The sequence below is a fragment of the Mesoplodon mirus genome (assembly GCF_964341445.2).
Source record: "Mesoplodon mirus genome assembly, chromosome: 7".
Taxonomy (NCBI): domain Eukaryota; kingdom Metazoa; phylum Chordata; class Mammalia; order Artiodactyla; family Ziphiidae; genus Mesoplodon; species Mesoplodon mirus.
This window is the reverse complement of record NC_138983.1, coordinates 140,221,765-140,248,491: the sequence shown is the minus strand read 5'-3', so window position 1 is coordinate 140,248,491 and position 26,727 is coordinate 140,221,765. Positions and strand designations below refer to the sequence as shown.

The 26,727-nt window shown below is 54.6% G+C and overlaps 1 protein-coding gene across 1 annotated transcript; it reads left to right on the top strand.

The window, feature by feature from the left end:
- Window positions 1-17,326: 17,326 nt before the first annotated feature.
- On the top strand, window positions 17,327-17,781 carry LOC309807643 (small ribosomal subunit protein uS14-like). The gene has a single exon (XM_082627474.1). The coding sequence runs from the start codon at window positions 17,567-17,569 to the stop codon at window positions 17,726-17,728; it is 162 nt and encodes a 53-aa protein (XP_082483600.1). The 5' UTR covers window positions 17,327-17,566; the 3' UTR covers window positions 17,729-17,781.
- The last annotated feature ends 8,946 nt before the right edge of the window (window positions 17,782-26,727 follow it).

Below are 26,727 nucleotides of genomic sequence, written 5' to 3'. Positions count from 1 at the left end.
AACAGAAACCTGACGGACTTGGAGCCCGTTAAATCTGGGCTGAAGTCCTGCTGTTCTGGGTCAAATCGCCAACCTCTCTGAGCTCGCTCCACGACACGGGTCGCACTACCAACCTTAAAGGGCTCGAGTGAAGATTCAACAATAAAGTTCCAGCCCAGCTCCCGTGAAGCACCTCCACTCAGAGCACAGAAACCAGCACCGTGCCCATGATCCTGGGTTGCTGGGACATCCACGGGCTGGTGCACGCCGCCCGCCTGCTCCCAGAGTACGCAGACTCGAACGATGAGGAGAAAAAGAACACGATGGGGGACGCTCCCGACTACGACAGAAGCCAGTGGCTGAGTGAGAAATCCAAGCTGGGCCTGGACTTCCCCAATCTGCCCTACTTAGTTGACGCGGCTCATGAGCTCACCCAGAGCAACGCCACCCTTCGCAAGCACAACCTGTGGCAAGACGGAGCAAGAGAAGATTCGCGTGGACGAATTGGAGAACCAGGTTATGGATGTCCACTTGTACACGGCCACGATCTGCTACAGCTCTGACTCTGAGAAACTGAAGCCTGCATACTTGAAGGAGACCCCTGAAAAGATGAGGCTCTTCTCAGATTTTCTGGGGAAGAGGCCTTGCTTTGCAGGGAACAAGCTCACCTATGTGGACTTCCTGGCTATAACATCCTGATGTGCACCGCATATGTGAGCCCGAGTGCCTGGATGAATTCCCAAACCTGAAAGACTTCATTTCCCATTCTGAGGGCCTGAAGAAGAGCTCTGCCTACAGGAAGTCCGCTCACTTGCCTCCAGGCCCTCTGTGTCTAAAGATTGCTATGTGGGGCAACACGTAGTGCCCTGGAACCAGGAGATGGGAGTGGGGAGCTGGTGCCCTGGAAAACAGCTGGATCTCCCTGCACCCAGAACCATCTGTCTTTTTCTGCCTCCTTCTATTCAGTCTAGATGCCTTCTTGGCACCCTTATCTCCCTCCCAACTCTCTTTTCATCTATCCTTTAAAGCTTCAGTCCCCACTTTTTTTTTTTTTTTTTTTTTTTTTTTTTTTTTTGCGGTATGCGGGCCTCTCACTGTTGTGGCCTCTCCCGTTGCGGAGCACAGGCTCCGGATGCGCAGGCCCAGCGGCCATGGCTCACGGGCCCAGCCGCTCCGCGGCATATGGGATCCTCCCAGACCGGGGCACGAACCCGTATCCCCTGCATCGGCAGGCGGACTCTCAACCACTGCGCCACCAGGGAGGCCCCAGTCCCCACTTTTCTTCAGCAAAGTTCCTCCCCACCCCACATTGTCCCTCCTGCACTAAAGACAACCAGACGACCCTTCCCTTCCATGGTGTCTTCTGCTATGGGGAGCCCAGCCAGACCCCTGGCCCATAGAGCTCACTCCGAGCTCCCAGCCCTGCCCTGAAGACCAGACCTGGTGTGCAGGCCCTGCTTCCCGGTGTGGTTCCGGCCCAGCCCTGTCTGAACCCCAGTAAAGCTTTAATCATACCTGCAGGAAAAAGAAAAAAGATTCAGCAATAAATGTACTAGAATCCCTGGAACGTCGTAGGCGCTTCTAACTGCTAGTTCCCTTCCTCTCATGATCCCAGCTGGCCCAGCCCCCTCGCTTTGCCCTCCAAGCTTCTGAGAGCAGACACCAGGTGACGTCCTCCAGGTGCCCCAGTTGTTCTGGCAGCGGAGGGCCCAGTGATTCCTGTCCAGGGTCTTCTTCCTATGGAGCTTCCTGGAGTCACCGCCAGGCACCAGAGCCCCGGTCACAGACTCTCGGGCACATGTCTTAAAGACAATGATGCAAAGTGATCGCACACCAGATCCCAGGGTTCAGGAGAAAGGTAACTGTTGGTCTAAAGCCACAGGTCACCAATGCACAGTGAGGGGGCACTTTGACCACGAGGGCCCTGAGCCCCAGACCGGCTCGGACGGGCCTGCCCTTGTCTGGAGAGGTGAACAGGTCATAGCCTCGCAGTCTTGGTCCCTCTGCCACCTGCTGGCACATCAGTAAGAGACGGATTTGCAGGCAGACAGACGTCAGTTCAAATCTCAGCTTTATTACCTTCTGGCTGCACGACGTGGGCAAGTGGCTTGATCTCCCTAAGGCCAGCTCTCGTCTCAAAAGGAGGACAATGGCTCACTTGGAAGGCGGCCCCCAAGAGCAATCTGCGAGAGGCGTACCATTTAATCACCACGCAGTGGAGGTGACTGGACAGTGCTTCAGATGATGGTGGTGTTAAGTGGCCCGACAACCAGACCAGTGACTGGTGGCCTTGACACTGTACTTCACTAACCTCTGACCTCATCTGTCCCTTTGCCTTGCTTAAATCAGACCCAGTGCCATCAAGTCCCGATCTCTTGATGCCTCCTGTCAGCCTGACCCTCCACGGTCCCCGCATCTTCTGAGTGGCCCTGCTGGAAGAGACCCATCCCACCTGGCCACTGGCTCACCTGGGGCACAGCAGGTAGGTCTCCCTCCTAGGGTGACTCCTTGGGCCAGGAGCCAGCGGTCCCTGGCAGCAGGGGGCCGGGGCCCCTGGAAGAGGGATGAGCATCCTGCTTCTGGGGTCGGGCCTCCGCTTGGGAGCTGGCTCAAGCCCGTCACCGGTCGCTCAGCCTCCCGGGGAGCCTGCCGTGTGAGGTGTGTGACCAACCCTTTGCCCTCTGTGCCCCTGGCCTGCATCCAGCAGACCCATTCACACCTCAGTTAGCCACTTAGGGAGAAGAAAGAGCAGGGGGAGCTGGAGAAATCTGTCCAGACCCTGATGAATAGTTTCCCAAGCCTGCCAGTTGCCATGGCAGCCAGCTGGGAGCACCGTTTCCAGGGCCCGAGGCGCTCAGACCTGCATAGGGGGCAGCTCTGCTGGGCTGCTGCCCACTCACCTCCCCCACCCAGCCTCCTGCCTCCTTAGCAACTGCCGTCACCAGCGCCATCACAACCACCGCTGCAGCTTCTGCAGTGGCGGCTGGGCGTGGGAGTGGAGCATTGTCCAGGGATGCTCTCGGGGGAGGGAGGGAGTGCGTGTCCGGCAGAGCTGAGGTGCTTACGAGGTTGGGAGGGGAAAGCCTGGGCCAGCTTTGCTGCCACGGCCCCGGGATCCTTCCTGACTACATGGAAAAGCAGCTCGTAATCTTGGGGTCAGATGATCACCCCTGATTTCTAAGAACATGTTTGTGTATCTCTGTGTATGTGGATTTTTCTGAGAAAGAGTTTATAGTTTTTATCCTACTCTCAAAGAAGACTAAGATCCCCAGTAGGTAACAGCCGCAATTACGGAGACTTTTGCTTTCAGAATCAGAATTATCTCAGGGACTGGTTGATCCACAGGCTTCGGAGGTGCGCACAGAGGAAGGGGTGAGCGCGGCAGAGTAGGGACAGATGGCGTGCTACCCAGGGACCCCCCACAGGGCCTGAAACCTACCATCTGCCCCACTGGGGGCCTCTGGGAATAGGGGGTGGGGTGTCCCTCCTGACCTTCCTGAATGTTCTGTCCTTCCCACCCTCCTCCGCCTCGCAGCTCTGCCCCGAGGTCAGCCGTGTAAACCACGCATGTTTGCTGTGCCCAGGCCCTGAGCTCCATGTCTTACACACCCTGTCCACAGGGTCCCGTCAACCCTCACGCCGGGTGAGGATGTTCCCTCACCACTGATGTTGAGAGATGAGAATATTGAAGCAACAGAAAAGTAAGCCATCTGCCAAGTCGATGCAGTTAGGCGTCGGAGGGTTGAGGGGCCGTGGACCAGGGTGCCCCGGCCTGACCCCAGCCTGTGAGCTCAGGGCCCGGTCTCTGCTCTCGCAGCCACACACCGAGGATCCTGACGAGTCCCACCCCAAAGGAGTTATAAGAGGCAGCACGACATTTGAGAAGCGCTTAGAACAGCCCCGACCACCAACTGAAGCAGAGGCAGAACAGGGTCCAGCCACATCCTGTCCAGTTCTGGCGCTGAGGCGCCCCGAGAAGGTGCTCAGGGTGCTCCATGTCATCTCGCCAGGGCCGGACCACGACATGCGGAGTCATCGCTCCGCACCTGGTACCACATCACCGAGGTGGGACGGGTGCAGGGGCTCCTGGAGCTGGGTTTCCCTGTCTCCCAGGAGCAGGGGTCACACTGTACCCTATTTTCTTGGGGGACACTGTGTAGAGTCACTGTTGGCTATGCGCCAGTCAAAGCAAGCAACCTCAGGGAGTCCTTGCAGACTGAGCCGTGCTACAGAGATGCGTCCATGCCTGTGGCTCAGGGCAGAGAGCCCAGGCTGGTGTCCCTGGGCGGGTGCCCCTGGGCAGGCAGATGGCACGGTGCCTCTGGATACCATGTGCCTGGATCAGCATCCAGAGCGAGGAAGCTCGGCGATTCCGAGGGGGCAGGAGGGCAGCAGGGGCCCAGCCACCCCAAGCTTCGTTGGCAGGTGGTGGTGGGGCTGGAGAGGTAGGTGAGGGGAGCTGCGGGTGAGCCCTGGAACGCCCCCAGGCCGGGTGGGCTGTTGGCATCTTCGCAGAGGGTGATGGGGAAATGATGGCTTTATTTGTCACTGCTGGGGAGAAGCACGGGGCACCATCCGACCCGCAAGCCGAGGGATCAGTCATCTGCAGGCTCTGTGGGGAGCAATCTCACGGCCTCGCCTCTTGCCCCAGAGGCGCACGGTGTTCAGAGCAGACGGTGAGGGGGAAGCTGGTGGGTCCTGATTCCTGAGTCACTTGTCTGCCGGGCTTCCTTTTGGGGGTGCCAGCAAGTACAGCACGCTCCAGCATCTTGGACAAACAAGGAGCCGGATGGCAGGGAGGCGAGGGTCAGACAAAGGAGGTGACGCTGGGAGTGACTCGCACCCAGTCAGGAGCCGTAATCGGAGGTGATTAATCCGTGGAGGAGAAAGCCTGGGAGTCATCGCTGACTCAGGGCTGAAGCTTCCTGGTGGCTGCTCTGTTCCCTGCCTCACCTGCCCCGCTTGCAGGCTGGAGGGGGAGGCTTGTTGAGAAGGTGAGTGATTCAGAGGCACTTTAAAAAGCAGCGTTTCTTAAGCTGATGAGCTTCTGATTCTGAATCAAAGGTGTTTTTTTTTTCCTTTAATTTTCCAATGGTAATGTGAGGAGGTTGGGGTCTTTTCTGAGAATTAGGGGCGGAGCCCAGGGTGGACACTGCCAGGGCCCTGGACAGGCGAAGCAGTGATAATGCCCACACCAGAAAAGTGAGGGGTTTGGGGATGGCCCTGATGGGAGAGGCTGGCAGGCTGTCCAGTTAAGGCACTTGGCTATGAACCCAGTTTGGACTCCCTAGCTCTGCTCAGGGGACCCCACCTCTCTGAGGCTGTTTCCTCACCCGTAAGAAGAGAATAGAATTCCTGCTCATAGGGATTGTGGGCACCAGACTGTAGCAGCAGAGGCGGGCAGGGCAGCACTGAGCATCTGCCCTAAACGAAGAAGGTAACTGTTCATCAGTTTCTCGCCTCTGTTCCAAAGACAAGGAAGAAATCCTGACCAAGGGGACCAGGTTTACGGTACACTGTGGTCACAGTGGAACAGTAAGTTGGGTGACACAATGAGGCAAATTACCCCAAAAACACAATAAATATTTAACGAAAGAGGCCGTTTTATTATCGGCAACCGCCTTTGGGAAGGTACCAAAGGTGCGCATATCTTGAAAATGCCTGATTGGCTTCTGAGGAGACCTAGATGGTGCCCCTTCTGTCCTGGGTTCGGAGTCTTAGAAACTAGAAGTCAGGAAAGTGTGAACATTCAGTGTAGAATGATCAAGATACCATTTTCATAAATAAGCAAGATACTAGACCATGGAGGGTTTGTCAAATGCTCCATCTCAGGCCAGGGCGACACCAAACATATGCCTTGAAAGAGAGTCTAATCCTTTTCCAACTTTTCTTTTCTTTCCTTTTTTTTAAAATAAGCTTTTTATATTTATTTATTTATTTATGGTTGTACCGGGTCTTAGTTGTGGCTTGCAGGCTCCTTAGATGTGGCACATGAACTCTCAGTTGACGCATGCACGTGAGATCTAGTTCCCTGACCAGGAATCGAACCCAGGCCCCCTGCCTTGGGAGCGCAGAGTCTTATCCACTGTGCCACCAGGGAAGTCCCTCCAACTTTTCTTTATCCCAAAGGAGAAGCAAGAATCCTTGACCGGTGAGAAGAACAAGGATGGGACCTCAAGTGGCTGCCAGAATGCAAACACGGGATGGTTGACATGAGGTGCAAAGGTACAAAGTTAGGGATGTCACCACGTTAACCTCTAGGAGGCATCGGCCAGAGCCCACAGGGCGATCCCAGACCAGCGGACCACCCGGCAGCCCCAGAGCCCCTGTAAGATCACAGCTGAGGACACCCACCCGAGGGGGCCAGGGCTCTGCTGGGGCTCCCGCCGAGATGCTGCCTCCATCCTGGTGTCCGTGGGCTCCCTCCTGCCCTGACCACCCCGACTGCCTGACCGTTCTGGGCACCGTTGCCATGAGCCGGCCTGTTCAGCCAGTGTGAACCACTCACACACAGCTTTCCTTCTATTTCCCAGTGTTCGTTATGACCTTGGGAAGAGCAAAGGCCATGTTTCCTTGGCAGGCCTGGGCTTCGGGCCTGTCTGAATTCTGGATGCAGAATGCATCCAGAGCAGCCCCACGGACACAAGGGCTCTACAATCAGGGCGACTTAACCATCAGATTGGGAGCCAAGTCACCAAGATCCTGGTTCTTGCACCTGCCGGTGGGAGGGGCCTGATGCCCGTGAAGCATCGTTCTCTGCCCCCAGAAGCCCAGTCCTTCTCCCAAAGTCCAGCTCCTCACACATGCCCCGGTCTCCACTGGCCTCAGAGCAGCAGAAAATGCTCCTGGGAAACTTCCTCCTCACTTGGCGTGTGTGAGCTGCAGCCTGTTGCCGTTGAAGGCCAGGACAGCAACCGTCAGCATATAGATTGAGCTGCTAATACAGGAAGAGCAGAGTGAAAAGGGGGGGCTACAGAGCTGAGGTGGGCTCTTCTAGGGGCACGGTGGCTTCTCAAATGAGGAGTCAACCAGCCGCTCCTGCCACTGTGCCAAGGAGAAGGGGAGAGGCCTGAATGGGGGTGATCACAGTGCCCGCCCCCCATAGGAGCAGAAGGGAGGGACAGGAAGATGAGCTGGCTTGTCTCTGTCCCCTCCAGCTGTCCGTCCCAGGCCGTCACTCAGGACACGTCCCCCAGGCTAAGAGGATTGCTTCTGTCCACCCTCTAGTTGGATATTGGGTCTTGGTTGCCCTGTGAATTTCTGCCACACGCAAAACTCTGCTGAGTCTGTGACCACAAGGCATTTAAGATGCAGAGTTCGTCTCCCCGGGGTGGGGGGAGGGGACAGGACAGAGGGTTGGGGCCCAGGATGACGCTCCGTGGGGAGCCAGAGGGGCAGGTAGCTTCAGGGTACACACCTGGGAGTCCAGGTGAGGGAGCTGACACCTGGCGAGATGAATCGGTTTGCTTAGGAGCTCCTGCTCGTCAGCGGGAGGGCACAACTACGCTCAGGTCATCAGACGCCTGGGCCTTCCGGCCACTGCAGAGGCCATTCCGTCCAGCATGACATGGTGGCACAGCTCTGGGGGCGGAGCGGCAACCCTGTGTAACCTCGACCCCTTTCAGGCATCCCGTGCCTGGCACTAAGTGTCACGGGAGTCCTGAGGTCTGCCTGGCCTGACAGCCTCGGTGGTGGAGCGCGGGGGGCACTGGACCCTTTGGGGTTTCAGCCTGGATAAGCCTCCTGACTCTGCAGGAATCAACGCTCTGAGCAAGTCCCACAGTCTCTGCTGCAGCCTCTGTGCCTCCCATCTCCTTGATCTCTCCTGCTTCCAGGGGTGCTCGTGGCTTTCCCGGCGATGCCATCACTTCCTTACGCTTGGACGCGTCATCGTCACACTCCCACAGCTGAGCCCGAGTGTGCCCCCCGCCTCCTCCTCCTCTCCACGTGCTGCTCGGGGTGCAGCTGCTCTGTCCCCACCAGACGCGCTCGCCAAGCCTCCCTCCTGCCCGGGGAGGGGCGCCCACCTCTCTGCAGACCAGACTCCTGCTGGCCACGTGAGCTCTTCTGCACACACTCAGCAAACGTCTTTTGCACCCTTGCTATGTGCTGGACACCATGCTACAACCGGGTCTCTGCCCTCGAGCAGTGCTCAGGTGAGTGAGGAAGCCGCCAGGTAAATCAATGGCTTCACTGCTGCGTGATGACCCATGTTTGGCCATAATGGACACAGTCAAAAGGAGTTTAAAAACAAAAAACACGGATAGTCAAGTCAACCTGGGGAGCAGGAAGCTCCCGGAGAAGGTGGTGCTTGGCTGGACCACTGGGGGTCAACTAGGGGAAGGGCATGAGGGAAGGGGAAACGCAAAAGGGACAGCGCCAGGCGGGTGTCCAGCTGCCTGGAACTCACTGAAATCTCTCCTCTCCTCACCGAGGGGAGGGTGTCATGGTGGAAATTTCCCCCCAGCAGGAAAGTCAGATACAGGTGTGGACCCGGGACAAGTGACTGACCCTGACCTCATGGAAAATGAGAAAATTGGACACGATGGTCTCTCAAGTCCCTTCCAGCCCCAGAACTGCCCTCTCCCCCTAGACCACTCTAGAAACCCAAACAGAAACAAATACGGTTCGTGGGCACCAAGACCTCCTCCCAAGAAGGCAGGTTAGGGGTGGGGAGAGAGCCCCCTCCCTGGTGGGAGATGGGGCTGGAGGGGAAGAAGGGAGCTTGCCCCCCTTTGCTGGGCAGGATCCCTCTACCTATGAGCAGGAGGACATCAGGGCAAGAAACCCACAACTGATCAAGATGCCAGTGGGAGCTCTTCTGTCACGATGTTTCACTCCAGCGCCTTCGTTTCTATTATTACACCAGTGATTTATTCCAAAAACATAAACCAAGCAGCAAAAGAGTAACTGGCTCCCTAGGGAGAGGTCTCTCCCCTGCAAGCCGCCGCCCCAGCTCAGTGTGCCTGCTGTGCTTGGGCTCGGTCCCACTCTTGGGCGGCAGGGGGTGGGGGATGACGGCAGGGCTGGCCAGCGAGGCTTCGTCTCAGAGTCTGCCCGGACACTGGGCCTTACCAAGCAGTCCTGTCAGCGAGGCGCTTGCTCTAATGGATTTGAAACCTGGGTGAACGTCCTCTGCCCTCCGAGCTGTAGTTTCCTCACCTCTGAAATGCGGAGGAAAATTCTTGACAGTTTACGAACCCAGGGAAATGCAAAGACTTGGGTCCTGGCCGGGTGATGGATTAGATCCAAACGGTGCCACGTCTCCTGTGGGCTGGTGCTCCGCATCTGAGAAGGAGGAACCCAGCTCCAAGCAGTGCCCCTTCTCCAGGGGCATCACGGGCACCTCCTGTTAGGTCTGCTCCCAAACCGCAGGGCTGGCGAGAGAGATGCTGTCATGGAAGGCAGGGCCTGGGACCACCCGCTGTGTCCTCGAGCCGGAAAAGCCTGGAGTTTGAAACATCCTCCCAATAATCCCTTGTGCTTGGCTTCTCCTGGCTGAGACGGAAATGGGTGAAGGTTGTGTAGTGGGGCTGGGCTGGGCAGATGTGTCACTGGGGCATTCTGGGTAATTGCTTCCTCCTCGGGACCCAGGGGGACGTTTTGCTTTCACAATGCTGTCGTTTGTCACTCAGCATATGCTAGCATGTATTTCAGTGACTTTAAAAAAATATAGCCCATCTGCATTTCAAGCCTTTCAAGGGAAAGAGCAGAGTGATACACAGTAGGTGTTCAATAAATGACTGGTTTTCTAATGGCTCATGATGATAACCCCAGTTTCAGGGTTTATGAGTTTATTAAAGAATTGGAATTGGGAACTGTCAAAACATAGGGGTCTTAAAGTCCCAGGCCAACTTCCTTACAGACCTGCACAGCATAAGCTGTAATATTTCCCTTTAAAATCCTCTAACAGGTGTGTGTGACTGGAAGGCCGACACCTCTCATCATTTGGTTCTCACTTTGCCTCTTGCCCACGGCCCATCAGCAGCAACAGAGTCGGGCTGGAACACTGACTCCAGGCTCACTTTTTTTTCTACTACATCCTGAGTCTTTTTGGTGTGTGGACCAAGGCAGTGGTTTCTGGACGTTTCTGTGAACTCAGCTATGGGTCAGAAGGCTGAGGCTACAGAGGAGAAGGCAGCCTCTCCAAGTTCCAAAGTGCAGTGCTGGGCCCTTTGGCCTCTGGAGCAGGATGGCCACACCAAACCCCCCATACCCTCCGCCTCCCCCCACCTCCCTGCTGCCATGTCTCCTTCCAACAGGGGAGGAATAGGGTCACGGCCATGTCCTGCGGGCAGTAAAGGTCCCCTGGACACCGCCTGGGGGGGCGTGTTAGACGTGTAGGAGTGGAAAGTAGTGGATTAAGGCTGCTTTCTCTTCTCTCGCCAGAGGGAAGTCCCTGCACAGCTATGAAATGGCAGCGAGCTTTGAAGAAGGCTTTCTAACCACCCAGAGCCAGTCCTGGATTTTGACGTTCTGTCACTTAGCACAGTTCCTTCCCCACCAACTGTCTGCTATGACACCACGGAGCTAAATAGCAGAGCTGCCGAAATTACAGTCAAAGGAGAGGGGAATTAAGACACCAGCAAGGGAGGAAAGATTTTTTTTAAGCAAGGAAGGGAATAAGACAGCAACCAATAAAACAGACAGAAGCAAGATATCTGTTCCAGGTGGCGAGAGGCGGGGATGTCTTTTCTGTGGCAACTCAGTCTAAGATGACGAAGATGCTCAAAGAGCGTGTGGTGACAGCAGGCTCCGTCAGCAGGGAGCATCTCATCGAGAGGCGCTCACCCCATCACGTGACCTCGGGGGCCAACCAGATGGCTTACGAGCTTAGCAGTTCTTCTTCCTTAACTTCAGCAAGAGAAGACTTGACCAGAGGAAGGAGAAGGGGCCGCAGGGAGGGCACGTTTGCCTGTTGGGCGCCTATGATTTCACAGAGGGAAAGAGCGGGAGTTCTCGTAAGTAAGGGCAGACGCCCGTGTAGAAGCCAACCACTGTGCTCTCTGACCAGGCTGTCCGCTCAGCCAGGACCCATGGATCTGCTCCAAGAACACAGAGGTGGGTTTTCCAGATGATGAGGGCAACGCAGAACAGGCACTTGGCACAAGGGCTTGAATAGAGAACAGTCATCTTAAGACCCTGCCACGCGTCTAGCCCGAGTGACTGCTGCTGAGAGCGGGAGCTGTGGGTCCGCCCTCTATGTCACCTGCCCCGTGTCTAAATGCACGGTGAAGATCCGGGCAGGAGTATCACGATAGGGTCACCTGCGATTTGTCCGGGACCGCAGGAATAAATATTGCATGTTCTCCTCTGACATAATCTTCTCTCTTCCTTGGTCCCCTCCCCTCCCCTCCAAGTCCCCAAAGGGGGCAGCTTTCTCAAAAGAAGGTCTTGGCTCTCCTCCCCTAGTTTCTTGCCTCAGTCTCCCCAGCCCCCATCCTCCTCACTAACCCCCGCCAAGCGAAAAGGCCTTCATTTAATTAGAAGACTACTGGCCCCGCAGCCCCTGTTAGTGTGGGTTTTCTGAGAGCTGGATTCTGCCTGGCCACGATTCCCTCTTCCTTGTGGCATCAGAGGCGTCCAAGATTCCAGTATGAATGACTGAGAAACTGACTTGCCAGTTACCAGTGGTGGAAACTTATAAACCCCAGGACTCACCATTTAGAATCAAATTCTTCTCAAGCTGGGTGAGATCTCCAGAATGATGCAGTGTTAGAGGCTGGAGAGGTCTTCACGATTTTCACCTTGACTCCTTTACGAGAAGAGGAACCTGAAATCCAGAGGTGACCAAGGGCTTCCTCAGTGTTCTCCCCTACCCCAGCTCACCTGTAGTTCACCCTGCCCTCGCCTTTAGATGTAATTGCTTTACAGTCATCTCTCCTCTTCCTAAACTTCTTATAAGGGAAAGTGGTTTTGGGTTTTTTTAAACACTTTTTTTTTTTTTTTTGCGGTACGCGGGCCTCTCAGTGTTGCGGCCTCTCCCGTTGTGGAGCACAGGCTCCGGACGCGCAGGCTCAGCGGCCATGGCTCACGGGCCCAGCCGCTCCGCAGCATGTGGGATCTTCCCGGACCGGGGCACGAACCTGTGTCCCCCGCATCGGCAGGCGGACTCTCAACCACTGCGCCACCAGGGAAGCCCCAGGGAGAGTGTTTTTAAGCTTGGTATGCAGAAGATGACCCAGACGCCTCTAAATCTCTAAGACAGGACGTGCCATCCTAACATCGGTAAAGTCTTTCCACTAACTTTCATTGGTTTTGCTGCCACCTTTCCTAAACCTTTCCAGTAAAGAGAGAGAGGGGGTCCCACCTTATACATACCCTTATGTACTTTTCACTGGGTGTCAAATAGGCAAATCTGCCCTCCCTGTGGCCTTGCATCCCTTGTTGAAGTTGACATATGAGAGCTTCCTTGCTCATAAGCCATCTGCTTAGCCCCTGAAAGTCAAATGAAGGTTGTCAGTCCATTGGAGAACTGACTCTTTGCCTAATGACAGAAAAGTAATATCTTTAAAAGCTTTCTCTTTTATTTCATGCCAAAGTTCAGGTTGATTTATAGGGTAGATCCAGCCTGGGCTTCTGGCACCCAAGCCCGTCAGAGAGGAAAACTGGCAGGAGAACAAGAAGAGACCTTCGTAGGTGGGACTGTGGAATAAAGATGCAGTGGGCGGGCCTTGGGAGAGCTCCCCCGTTTTGTACTATGTAGTTCTCGAGACGTACCCGTGAGCATCTTGAAGCATCTGAGGAACTGCTAAGAAGCCAAGCTAAAAATACCAGGGAACAGCGCAGTCAAGGAGAAATGCAGAGCTGGGCGTGAGCTCCCCCTGGAAGGTGTGAGACTCGGGCACGGGGGCCAGCCTGCCGTGCACACCTCGGGCTGAACCCCGAGTCAGTCTGACACAGGTGGGAGGAGTGGATGTTTCTGGCTTTAGACCCTTTTGTTTTTGCGTCCTCCAGTCCAGGTGTGCACAAGTGTCTCATGAGCACCGACCACGTGCCTGGAACTACCAGGGGAGGACTCAGCACTCCTTGGGAACGTGAACCGTGAGACCTGCTGCTGCTCCCCTCGCCCCTGGTGACAAGTGTAACTTGGCTTCAGTGGCTTCTGGCTCTCTGTCCACCCCAGTTTCAGGATCGTACTTCTTCTAACACTTAATCACGTGTCCCTGACAAATATCTTCTCTTGTCTGCTTTTACGAACCGTCTGTCCCTGATTACTGGGAACATTTTACCATTGTCACATCCTCCCACCCCTAACCTCCAGGGGCTCCATCAGCAGCTTAATGGTCTTCGGGCAGCAGGACACACTCCCCTCAACCTTTCTGCTCGATACATTGTCAAATCTCAAAGGCCTCCGCTCAAGGTTCTCTTAACTTGAGGAGCAGGGGGTGGGGGGAGGAATGGTGAGTGGGGGGACAGCCTTGCTTCCTTCCTGAGGGCCCTGTTCTCCATGTTGGTGAAAACCACTCACAATCATGTACTTTTTCATGTTTTAAAATAACAATTGTTGGGCTTCCCTGGTGGCGCAGTGGTTGAGAGTCCACCTGCCGATGCAGGGGACACGGGTTCGTGCCCCGGTCCGGGGGGATCCCACATGCCGCGGAGCGGCTGTGCCCGTGAGCCATGGCTGCTGAGCCTGCGTGTCCGGAGCCTGTGCTCCACAACGGAAGAGGCCACAACAGTGAGATGCCAGTGTACCGCAAAAAAAAAAAAAAAAAAATTGTTGTTCAAGACAAAGACTTGTCTTTGAGGAATCAGAAGTCTAAAGACAGACATCCTGATGTGGGCAGACATCCACAGGACAAAAAGAACAAACTTTAAAAAAGTAACACGAGACATTAAGCATCTATATCATGCATACATTAAGGTAAGTGGGTTTGCACTCTCATATAATTTGGTTAATCCGTTCCTGGCTGTTCCCTCAGGAAACGCTCCCTCCCTTGTATCCTAAATTATTTTCAAAGCCTTAGAGGACAGAGGCGCAGATACGGGTAACCTTCTGGCTGTAGCATCTTGCTGCTGTCTTGCCATCTGTGAGAGATGGACTGAGCAAGAGGTCACGGGGTGACTCAGGAAAGCCGAGTGCTAGTGATGAACTTTGGGGCAGGTTTTCAAAAACGTAAAATACCTGTTTTCATTTGTTCAGCCTTGACCCCTTTGTAAAACTTTCCTTTTGAGCGCCGCATGGAAATAGCCCGCGCACAGAGTGTGGTTTTACTTACAAGTCAAAAAGTTTACCTCGGGGGTAGGTAGGTTCTGCTTTACCTAGAAACTCTGAAGGGCTTTGCATTTTGTGAATGGAGAAATGGTAAGTTCCTTACGGGCTGGAACCTGGAGATGCTGAAGCAGCTCTGTTTTTCCTGGAGCCAATATCCCCGTGTGGCCTGTGTGCTGCTCAGCACACAGTGGGTGCCTGGGAGGCAGTGAGCAGGTGAGGAAGGGCATGCTGGGCCCTCCAAGCATCCCCGCTCCTTCCCCAAAGTGTCGTTCTTTGGGAAATTCCTGTGAGTACCACTGCGCCTCGTAAAGGAGTTGGATTGAGAGCAGAGCCCTGCCAAGTCCCCACATGAGGGCCTGACCACGGCAGCCTCTTCGAGGAAGTGGAGCCGGGGCTCTGCCGTGGGGCGTTGCTGGAGGGGAAGGACCCAGAGGCTGAGCCCCTCCCGGGGAGTCTGCCATGACTGTGTGGGTGGGGTGCGGGGCTTTCCCAGGCAACTGAGATGGGGATGGTGAACGGCCTTGAGCTGAACCGAGGGGCTCGGGAAGATGCTGTTTTCTCTGCCCTAGGGATCTGGGGATCTGCGTCTCAGCTCTTCCTCTGGCAGTCCCGTTTGCATAATGTGATCTTGGCCAGATTTGCTGCATCCTGGCAGGGATCCCGACACCTACTTCACCTACCTCGAGCCCTGAAGAGCGTAGGAGCTGGTGGAGAAGCTCTCCCCCAGGGGGTCTGAAGTCGGTCTCTGCCGGCTTCTCCTGTCAGCTGGCGTCATTTCGTGGGCGACAAGGTCCTGGCTGCCCTTCCATCTCTCCGTCGGCCTGTCCTGCCCCTGGTCCTCCCTCGAGGGACAAAGCATCTGAGCAGATGAGCCCCGATTTTATTACTCACCAGGGTAAACTGGGTCATCACAACCCATGATCTCTGAGCTCATCACTGCCCGCATGAAGCTGGGGGCTGGGGTCACAGCCACTCTGTGCTGTGGCCCAGAGAGTGAAGCACTGCAGGACAGTTTCCAAGCACCTCTCTTGCCTTCCTTCCGTTTGGGAGGCCAGCTTCGTCGCTGTCTCAAAGGTGCAGCCGAGATGCTGCCATCTCTGCTTGCGGGCTTGGGTGCAGCCTCCAGGGGCATAACTTTGGGCAGAGGCCACAGGACCACTCAGTGCCTGCAGGCCGCCTGGCTAGTCCTGTGCCCAGCCTTCCGGACCTGGCCTGCCAGTCTGGAAGCACTCCCGAGGGATGAGCCCCAGGCAAGGACACAGAGCCTCAGGAAACACACTTATCCGCTTCGTGTGGAGCCTCACAGGGTAAAGCTTTTAAATGTAGCTCATGGTGGGCTTCCCTGGTGGCGCAGTGGTTCAGAGTCCGCCTGCCGATGCAGGGGACACGGGTTCGTGCCCCGGTCCAGGAAGATCCCACGTGCCGCGGAGCGGCTGGGCCTGTGAGCCATGGCCGCTGAGCCTGCACATCTGGAGCCTGTGCTCCACAGTGGGAGGGGCCACAACAGTGAGAGGCCCGCATACCACACACACACACACACAAAAGTAACTCATGGTAATTTCTGTTACAACACCGACCATATAAATCACTAAAGGGAAAAAAATCCCAGCCAGACTCAGTTTCAGTGTCCAAGCTGCTGGGCCTCATGGAGGCTGATGTCCTGGTGAAAATTCCTAGTTGGAGGTCTTTATAAATGCTTCTTTCTTGGGATTGTCCTAGGACCACATGAGGAAAGAAAACTTGTGAGGCTTGGACTGTGGATCGAGGGAAGACCAGAGCCCCAGGGCGGGGTGGGCTTCGAGCCCCAGTTGGATGGTTTCCTTTGCTGGAAAGTGCATGGCAGCTGAGCGTCCAGGAGGATGGTGTGTCTCTCCCCAGGCCTGCCCGCCTCCCCTTTGTGTCCCAGAGCTTTGACTGCATTGCTCACGCGCTCCCCCACCACCAGCACCCCTTCTCTCTGCTCGCCACCCCTCCAGGCAGCATCAGCCCTCCCCCTGCCTGTGGCCCCTCCCCGGCCTCTGTCTTGCCGTCACTCCCTGTGGCGGGGTTAGGCTCCTGGTGGCCAGACCCCCCCCCTTCCTAACGGGAGGAACGCGGGTGGCTTCTGCACGCTCTCTGATCCCTATCCCATCCAACAAAGTGGATGCTCTTGCTCCTTCCTCTCCTTGCCTGTGGTTAGAATTGTTGTCCCCTGTCCCCCTCCGTGGCCTACAGTCCATTCTCTTTCTCCAATCATCCATGTGATGGCCAGTCTACAGCATAGCCCCTGATGACCCTCACCTGCTGGGGCCCACACCCTTCGAGGTCCCCGTCCACACCTGGGTGCCCAGTCGGAAGCTGTACGGGCACAGAAGGGGGAAGCCGTGGGAAGCCGGCTGCCTTGTCAGGAGGTAGCCCAGCAGCCCCGTGGAGGGGTCTAGCTCCTGCCAAAAACCAGGGGAACTTCCCGGCGTGTGACTGAGCCGCCGGGAGGTGGGTCCTCCAGCCCCAGTCAAGCCTGTAGGTGACGCAGCCCCGGCTGGTACCTGCCTGCAGCGTCAGGAGACGCCCTGAGACGGGATCATCCGGCAGAGCTGCTGTCGGCTTCCTCCTGGATTCCACAAACTGCGGGACGATCAATGTTTATTGTTTTCAGCTGCTGTTTCTTTCTCGGAGTGGTTTGTTAAACAGCAGTAGATTATTGATACAGTGTGTTTCTCTATGAGGAGCTTTCTTTCACCATGCCCTTCCCAATAATGTCTTTTACTGGAGCCGAGCCTGTTGATAAATCAGCCTTCCTTTATCCAATCAAACTGAAGAATGTTCCTCATTTTTTTTTGTGGGCTTAGCATAGTGCCTGATAAATAGCTTGTCTCAGTATTAAAAAATATGGAGCAAATGCCAGAGGAATCAGGCGAATTAATTAAATCAGTACATTTCAGTATCTGTCAAATAAGCGTTACTGATAAAGTTAAAACACAATGAGGGGCTTGCCTGGTGGCACAGTGGTTAAAGAATCTGCCGGCCAATGCAGGGTGCAGGGGTTCAAGCCCTGGTCCGGGAAGATCCCACATGCCGTGGAGCCACTAAGCCCGTGCGTCACAACTACTGAGCCTGTGCTCTAGAGCCCACGAGGCACCACTACGGAGCCTGTGTGCCACAACTACTGAAGCCCACGCGCCTAGAGCCCGTGATCTGCAACGAGAAGACACCACAGTGAGAGGCCCGCGCACCACAATGAAGAGTAGCCCCCACTCGCTGCAACTAGAGAAAGCCCGTGGGCAGCAATGAGGACCCAACGCAGCCAAAAATAAATGAATAAATTTATTAAAGAAACAAAACCAAAAAAACCGCAATGAACTTTTGCCTCGTTGCAGCTGAGAAAGCAACATGGGTCATCAGCAGCTCTACCGGAGCCATCTGGGAAAATTCGGCCAGGGTTCTCGCTCAAACCGGCACGGTGTGATCCGGCAATATGGCCTCAATATACGCTGCCAGTGTTTCTGCCAGTACGCGAAAGACATCGGCTTCATTAGGTTGGACCAAGTGTGAACTTCTTGAATGGGTCATCACGCATATCTACCTTCCTCAGAAACAATACTAACTCTTTGCACGTAAAATTAAAAATTTAAAACTTCAGAAAAACCCACAATGAAACTCATTTCTGGATATCGTCATGTGATTTATGGGGGAGGGGAAGTCAGGTGGTAAAGTTTACCTCATTGCTAGATTGGTAATAAAAATTACTGCTATTTGCTAAATACACACCACCTGGTGACCGTGCGGCACTGGAAGCGCATTCGGCGTCAGAGGACGGCAGATTATATATAAAAAGTGCCGAGGGTGGTCTTTCAGTTAAGTGACTAGTCCCATGGGAGACTGGATCTGAGCCTAGACCTTCACAGTTACCTCGGGTGTCTGGAACATGGCACCCATGGGGTCACCGGTGCAGGTTCCCAGCCACAGACTCTCCTCTCATCTAGCTGAATCCTGTGGCTTCCGTGACAAAGGAGAAGAAATTCTAAGAAAGACGGAATGAAACTGTTAATGACCTGGGTCCTTGGACTCATTAATCAACAGAAATTGATCAGAGCCCAGACGGGAAATTCAGGCAAGGCTTTACTGGGGCCCCAGCAGCACAGAGAGTGTAAGCAAGTAACAGGTGCCCTTGCTGCTCCCCAAGGAGGGCGGGCTGGTCCCTTAAATGGAGTGAGGGTAGGGATGGATCCAAGGGTCCGGTCAGAGGGGGGGCTTAGATGGTCTGCCCACCCCCTTGGTGGTGCTGTGTTCAGGGATTGTGCACAAGACCCTGCTCTTGCCCCCGGCACCTCAGAAGTGGCTGTTGGTTTGTGGCCTTTTTGTATCTTGTTGTTGATAATTTGGGGCCCCCTGCCCAGGCATGCAGTTAGTTTTAGTCCCTTATAGTTTCTTTGTATCTGTTGCTCAAGGAGATGTTTGTCCAGGTGCAGGTCCTGCAGCAAAGGGCCCAGGGCCCAGCCTGTCTCAAAACCAGAATTGACCCTATGGCAAATGCATTAGTTACAAAGTTACATTTCAACTTTATGGTGACCTTGTGAGATGGGAACTGTTATCCCCGTTTACAGATGAGAACCAGGGTCCATTCTCTTAAGCAATGTGCCAACTTCACATAATCGAGGAACTCATGAGACCATCATTCAGACCAGAATCTGCCCGGTTCCAGTCTTCCTGCTACGAGACACAAGTTCATGTGCCCGACACAGAGTGAGGCCAAACAATACCGAAACATCGGAGTCTGGCGCAGAAAAAGGTTTATTGCAGAGGTGAGCAAGGAGACGGGCGGCTCATGCCCCCAAAACTCCCTGAACTCCCAAAGGCTTTCAGCAGAGCATTTTTAGAGGCCAGGTGAGGGGGGCGGGTGGCAGGGCACCACCACTTGGTGGTGGTTTTAGCATCTGTAAAGCAACTCAGGAAGTGTGCATCAGGTACTCTGATCTGGCTACTTCAGAGGGGAGCCCAGCGGAGGATACCGGCGAGGGGTCTGTCCCGGGAAGGCCCATACGGTCCTGCTCGGTTACATTCCCACTACCATTGTTCACAGAACCCAAGATCGGGAAGGCAGCTTTGGAATCTTCTAGACGAGCTCCTCTAACACACCTGAGGAGACGGAGACTAAAAAGTCACGGGACTGATCGAATTAGCTCAGCTGTTAACGGTGTGACCAGATTGGTTTGGGACTTCTGGTTTGTTTTTCTTTTCACACCACCGTTTGAGGGTACGACCCACCGTGTGCATCTCTACAGCTCCTAGAAGAATACTCAGAGTTTATGAGGACTTGGATGCGTGACAGAGTTTTAATCCACATCCTTGAAGACATCCTGCTTTTTAAAATAAACATACGTATCACACTGTTGAAAATGGAGGGAGACAGTGTTCTCACTTGCCGGCTGCCCTTTGAGCCACGGGGCTGGGGGCCGGCAGAGAAGGAGGTGCACCCGGCTCCACGTGTGCTGCGCCAGCCAACCTGGAGGGGCTGAGGACCCCGCTGGGTGGCTTCACAGACACAGGAGACCCCCTGGGCGGATCACGGCCCATTCCAAGGTCTGGTCTGATGATAGCACCAGTTTAATTATAATCCAGAGTGTAAATTCTAGTTTGCTTACATCTCGAGTATGTTTCATTTCAAATGTGACTTTCCAGCTCCTTCTCTCTCCTTTTTTTCACTTCGTGCCATAAAATATTTGCATATTTGAATGTCAAGATTTTCCAAGTGCTGGAAGCAACAGGCTCTGGTATGTTCTCAAGTTATTTTGTACAGCAGCATCTGTCTTGTTTCAGCAGCCACCAGAGCTGAGAAGTGACCCAAGAGCAGCCTGCCAGGAAGACAGAGTGTGTGATCCACGGGGGCTGCTCCTAAAACAGAGCCCACCAGGGCCGGGGCCCTGCCATCCCAGGCAGCTTCAGAACACATGTTTCCCCAGCTTATTTTTATTTATGTATTTATTTTAAAAGAAAGGCAGATAACCAAAGGAAACAAATACTGAATGACAGCTACAGAGTGTATCTTTGGAACTTGCTAGACTAATTACTGAGGCTCCAAAATCACTTTAAAAGCAACACATTTTGTTTTGCAATATACATTCTTGTTGCCAATTTTTTTTTTTTTTTTTTTTTTGTAATTTCCATCAGAATCCACCTCACACTGGATTGTTGATTGCCAGGGAAGTGGCATCAGGAAGGAGTACTCTCATTAGGGCAGCAGATTTCAAGGAATTGCCTGACTTTTTTCTGTATATAGAGTGATGTCAGGAAAAGTTTTCGACAATATTTTCTCAGAGCTGTATACGGCCTCCTTCTGAAGTGATGCCTTCTGTTCAAGCAATTATAATAGTAGCTGCTCACATGTACCGGGAGAAACCTAGTTAATCCTCACAGCTCCCCTAGGTGGTAGGCGTCCTCACTACCTGCATTTATAGGTGCGTAAACTGAGGCTCAGGGAAGTTGCTTTTCCGGAGGGCCTAGGATGGAAAACGGTGGAGACTGGATTTGGCTGGAGATCATTTGCATTTACTGTGTGCATTGTATTATTGTTATTTGTAAAGAGACGAGGACAGCAAGATCTACTTATTTAACATCCTGATGTTTGAATGCTCAGACCCTGAATTTTCTAGGGATCGTTCTGATAATTTCCAGAAAATATGATTTTCTGTTACTATTTGATCAAGGAAATAGGACTCTGGCTTAAACACAGAAATGTGACTGCTTTGAAACCACACTTGCCAGAAACATTTGTTCATTTAACAAAAATGTATTAAATACCTACCGTGTGTCAGGGACTGTGCAGGGCCTACACCTCCAATCTCCCCACAACCTCTCTAAGCCACTACCCTGTCATCTGTAAAACAGGTGTTAATACCTGTGTGTTTCAAGGCTTTTTTAAAAAGTAAGTGACAAAGTGACACATGTCAAGTTCCCACGAGCACCCTTCTTGGTAGCCTCTGCGCAGAGAAATCGTAATGGACGACGCTCGGGAGAGTGGCTTGAGTCCCACAGACCAGATCCTCCGGTTTGCCATCAAGAGTTACGCTTCCTGGGCTTCCCTGGTGGTGCAGTGGTTGAGAGTCCGCCTGCCTATGCAGGGGACACGGGTTCGTGCCCCGGGCCGGGAGGATCCCACATGCCGCGGAGCAGCTGGGCCCGTGAGTCATGGCCGCTGAGCCTGCACGTCCGGAGCCTGTGCTCCGCGACGGGAGAGGCCACAACAGTGAGAAGCCCGCGTACCGTAAAAAAAAAAGAGTTACGCTTCCTGTTTAGAATAAGAATTGTTCTGTCACGATGATTCCGAGAAGGTCACAGCAATTGATTGGGGGGGGGGTCCTTGTCCTTTGCACTTGCCTCTCCAACATCTGTCTCTCCGTCAGTGCTGATAACTTAGAAGGACTGTGGGAAGAACCTCAGCCCACCCATCCTCAGCACTGGTGTGTGTGTGCATGTGTGTGTGTGTGTGTGCACGTGTGTGGTCTTTGCAGGCCATCACCCAGAGGACGTGATGTTGCTGTAAAGCTCCTTCAACTTGAGAAAACTATAAAAGATGCAGCTTTAAAAAGCTGACACCTCTGTTATATTTTGGTATCTGTCTGAACAAGCGCAGCATTTAGAGACCCACAGGCTTCTCGCCGACAGCTCTGCAGGTACAGTCTGTCCTGAAAGGTATTTCCTCTGGCTTCAGGCCTGGCTGAGATGGATAAAGTTGGGCCCCTGGGGGCGGGGACATCTGGGCCGCGGCTCAGGTCACTGGAGCCTGTGGCTTTACCCATCAGGATGTGGCAGTGACTCTCTCCTCCCCTGCCTGGGCCGCCGCAGAGGCTGGCGGGTTTGTTGGATGATGCTGTTGAACAGCAAACAGACAGGCTGGACCTGGTGAAGCTCACAACGGGGCTGGAGCTCAGGAGGCTGAGCGGGGTCAGGGGGTGATGTGTTCAAGGTGTACGACGTGATGAGTTGACTTACACAATGTTCTGTGTCAATCACATCTCAGTAAAGCTGGAAAAATAAATAAATAAAACTTCTGGAAAAAAAATGAGGTGAGGTAAGGACTATCGCAGTTAGAAAGGCGTAAGTGCTCTGAAAGTAGGAAACATCTTAGATCCTTAGACCCAAGGCTCTGACCCAGGCCGCTAAGCCCTGGTCCTGGCCCTCAGCTCCTTTGGTCAGGGGGCAGAGGACACCCCCGGGACGCAGGCCCAGGGAGGAGACCACCGCCTTGCTGCTGTGTCTAAATTACACGTGTTTTCATCAGACCTGTTAGCAGCATGTCACTGCCTTCTCAAGTACAGCCAGGAAGTAGGAACCCGCAGTCCCGAGGGGGAGACTCTGAGGGGCTGGGCCCAGCTTTGTAAACAAAGTGGGTGGTTTTTCATTAATAAAATGGCTCAGGCCTCTGGTTTCTCACCCACCGCTGGAGTCCACCTTCAGTCTTTAACCCAGCTCAGCTTCTAGAAAGACTAGTCCTGCCCTGAAAGTGCCCAAGACTCAGATGGGCACAGCCTTGCCCACCTGTCTCTCTCCTGCAAGCAGGGATGGAGGGAGGTACAGGCTGGAGGGCTTCGAGCAGGAAGGCTGGTTTGGCATGACTGGGCGGGGGGTTCGCTGGGATGGGGAGGGTGGGGACCAGCCCACTGCGGTGTTCAGGGCTGTCTTGGTTGTCACACTCACCCAGGTCCCACGTCCTGGGAACACTTCGGTCCCCGGCCAGCTGAGATGGCTGGTCACCCCGGAGGGTACTAATGATGCCACCGCAGGCCTCCAGCCAGCAGCCGGGCCTTGTCTCAAAGCCTTTCCTGGTACAGGTGTCACATCCGACCAGGGTTTTCTGGGCTCTGGGACAAGGGGAGATGTTAAGTGCAAGCGTGGTGTCGTGGGACGTTACCACCAGTGTCCCCCTGTCCCCTCAGCCCCTGCTTCGACCCCTCAAGCAAGCAAACAAACGTGCAGACCTGGAGAGAATCTGGAGACCCCCGACCTCCACCCCCCGTGCGTACCCGCCCCGCCCCGTGCTGCTTCCCCCAGAGGACAGGCACTTCGTCTGCCCACAGCGGACGCGGCTTCCTGAGCTCCTCCTGCCCAAGGCCTCTTGTTTTCATCAGGTGACGGGTTAAGGGTGAGATTCATGGCCAGAGACTCAGGGACAGAACTGGGGGTAGACATCCAGGGGCCAGCCTCCTCCACCAGGTCGCGGAGGCATGTCGCTCAGTGAAGCAGGGCCTTCTGGGCAGGGCCAGAGGGGGCCGTGCACTGGCCCGGCCCTGTGCTCAGCCTTCGCATGTATCACCTCGCACGAGGTCAAGGCAGAGCTGGAACCAGAAGCAGGTCTTCTGACCCTGGCCCAGGCCCTCGATCCCCAGGGGCCTCCGTGGAGTCCTCTGTTTTGGCGGCGAGTGTGCACCATGCAGGGGTCTAGAGGTAGCCACGGTCTGCCTCGGTCCTGCCCAGAGGGGCGGGATGACTGGGCTGCCCCCCACGGCTGTCCTGTGGCCTTGCCTCGGCCGGCACCGCAGCGGACTCCCCACTTTGGAAGAGAGTCCTCCCAGCCAGTGCCCAGAGATCACGCTGTCGGTGGCGAATGGTCTGGAAAAGCTGTAATTATGCCTTCTCAGCCCCAGGGGCACTACACCTGTTTCCTGTTTAAGGTCCCCGTGTACAGACAGCAACACTGTCCTCACAGGTGGGCGGGAAGGAGCAGGTTGAGGGAGGTGACACGATGCCACGTGACAGCCGGCCGTGGCTCTCAGCTGTGGTCCGGCGTGGTCACCAAGCTCCCCACCCCACCCGGAGGCTGGCAAAGTTTCCTTATTCTTTCCTTTAAAATGTGTATAATAAGTTCCTCCTACGTGCCTGGCACTTTTTATCTGGAAATATTACTCATGAAGTAAGTTTTTTTTTCCTTTAAAATCACTCCTGTGGGAAGCTACTTCCCTTCGGATGGGAGAAAGGAGGGAGGTGGAGGCCCAACTAGTCCGTCTCACAGGCCTCTTCCTTCCACGGGGTCGTAGGGATGGGGCTGCTGGAGGAAGGAGGGCGATGACTGTCCCTGAAGGGAGTCCCAGGGGGAGCTGGGCACTAGGGGGCGTCCCTGCCACTCCTTCTGGGTCAGGACCTGCCATCTGGAGGCCAAGACGTGAGAGCTCCTGGAGACGAAGCTCCTACTGGCCACGTCTGCTCTGCCAGGAGGCCCCGCAGTGCTGGGCAGCCCGGGCCCACCCAGGGCCTCGGGGCCTCGAGTGACACTGGGAGGGTCCACCACAGCCTGGGGGGGGAGGGGAGGGAAGGATGGGCTGGAGCATCGCTCTGGCCTCTCCCGTCCTCCTCACAGGTTCATCTGTTCACTCACTTGTTCACCCCGCAAGCTATCTGTGTCTCTGATACATGCCAGATGCGGCTCTGGGCATCAGAGACACGGTGGAGACAAGGGTCGTTCTCCCCTCTCGGAGCTGTCCTGCTAGTGGGCAAGCCGGACAGGGCGCAGGTACACAAACTGCCTGGAAGTGACGAGGGAAACCAGGGGGAGGGCAAGGCTGGGGGGGGGTTAGAGATGGGGTGTGTGTGGTGGTTGTGTGTGTGATTGTGTGATTATGTGTGTGGTTGTGTATGGTTGTTGCATGTGTGGTTGTTCTGTGGGTGGTTGTGTGGGTGGTTGTTGAGCATGTGGTTGCTGCATGTGTGGTTTTTGCACGTGTGGTTTTTGCACGTGTGGTTTTTGCACGTGTGGTTGCTGCGTGTGTGGTTGTTGCGTGTGGTTGTTGTGTGTGTGTTTGTTGTGTGTGGTTGCTGCGTGTATGGTTGTTGTGTGTGTGGTGGTTGCCTGCTGCTCTCGGCCTATCCGTAACCAGCGCTGTGGCAGGACAGGCCCTGTTGTTCTTGTTGATGGCAAGATGCCCTCAGCAACAACCATCGCGTCCTGGAAATTACACGGCACACCTGGGGCCACACAGTGGGTTGTGAGGGGCTGCGGGGTGGGGGGTGAGCGAGCGAGCAGGGCCTGGGGCTCTGCTTTCACTGGGGTCAAGGGTGGGGGCCTGGGGTTTCACAGGCTCAGGCTTACTGGTGACTTTAAAACAGAAGAGCAGGAATTTAAAGTTCAAAGAGAGAAAACGAGTGGCCCAAGCCCTCAGTCACTGAAATCAACCAGGGTCTCTAAAGCAAAGGGGCCTGGCTGGGGGTCTGGCCGCGTGTTTATGCAAGATGCCCCCTACCCCTGCTGCCCAGAAGTGGATGCCTTGCAGTCACAGCCTGTCAGGCACTTGCTTTACAAAAAAAAAAACCGGGGTTGGGCCTCAGGCATGGAGATTACACGCAGAGTGATCAGGGAAGTTTCCCCCAGACGCTTATTTATCTTTAGCAGATACCTGAGCAGTGTGAAGCAGGGGGTGCATGGAAGCCGAGGGAAGAGGTTCCAGTGAACACACAGCTCGTGCAGAGGCAGCCACAGTGACCTGCTTAGGAGAGGAGGCCGGCCTGGGGTGGGCTTCCTGCCCCCGTGAGTAAACGGAAGTCCTTGCTTTAGTGTCCGCAGCCCCCGGGACCCAGCCACAAGACCACCCCTGGGATCTGTCTTCTGCGTCCTCTCGTGTCCTAAGGCGCCACCCACGCTCACTTCTCCCCCACTCCGCATGCATCCAGGGCCCCGAGATCCCAGCTGTCTCTGCACTGACCTACCTCCTGCCAGTGAGGACCCTGTTCACCTTTTCACTCAGTTCTGCACGCAGCCTCCAGACCATGGACACTCTTTCCCCCATGATGACGTTCTTCCAGCATTTGACAAAACACTGCCAGATACATGACTGACTGTGACCCTCACTACAGGGCAGTGATGGGCAACTTTGTGTGTCCACCTGGCTGGGCCAAGGTGTGCAGATGCAAGTCAGATGTGGTTCTGCAGTGTGTCTGATTGTTCCACTAGGGTATTTTTGGATGAGATTAACATTTAAATCAGTGGATTTAGAATAAAGCAGAGTGTCCTCTGTGATGTGAGTGGGCCTCGTCCAATCAGTTGAAGGCCTGAATGCAACAAAAGCCTGACGTCCCCTGAGCAAAGGAATTCTGCAGCAGACAGACTTTGGACTTGAGCTGCAACGTTGCTCCCCTGGGCCTCCACCCTGCAGGTGTTGGAACTTCCAGCCTACATAATCATGTGAGCCAATTCCTTAAAATAAACTTCTCTCTATACACATCTGTTGGTTCTGTTTCTCTGGAGAGCCCTGACAAATACAGGTGAGAATTATCCCCTATTTACAGACAAATAAATTGAGGCTCAGAAAGGTTAAGTTGCTTATTCATAGCTGGTTAAAGGACTCGAATTCAGCTCTGCTAGGCTTTAAATCTATCAGGTTTTCCTTAAATGCCTGCCCCCTTTCGGCTCTGAAATTGTCAACAGTGTTTCACGTCTTAGGGTATTGCATCTAAATTTCTTCTTGATGTTGAGGGTCTTCATGACATAACTTTATTTTCTCCCTTCCTGTCAGGCAGTTTGTCTCAGCTTCTCAGGCACCCATGGGGGAGCAGCTCCTGGGGAA

Excerpts from the sequence above, each read along its gene's own strand:
- LOC309807643 (XM_082627474.1), top strand. The coding sequence starts at position 17,567 with ATGGGTCATCAGCAGCTCTACCGGAGCCATCTGGGAAAATTCGGCCAG.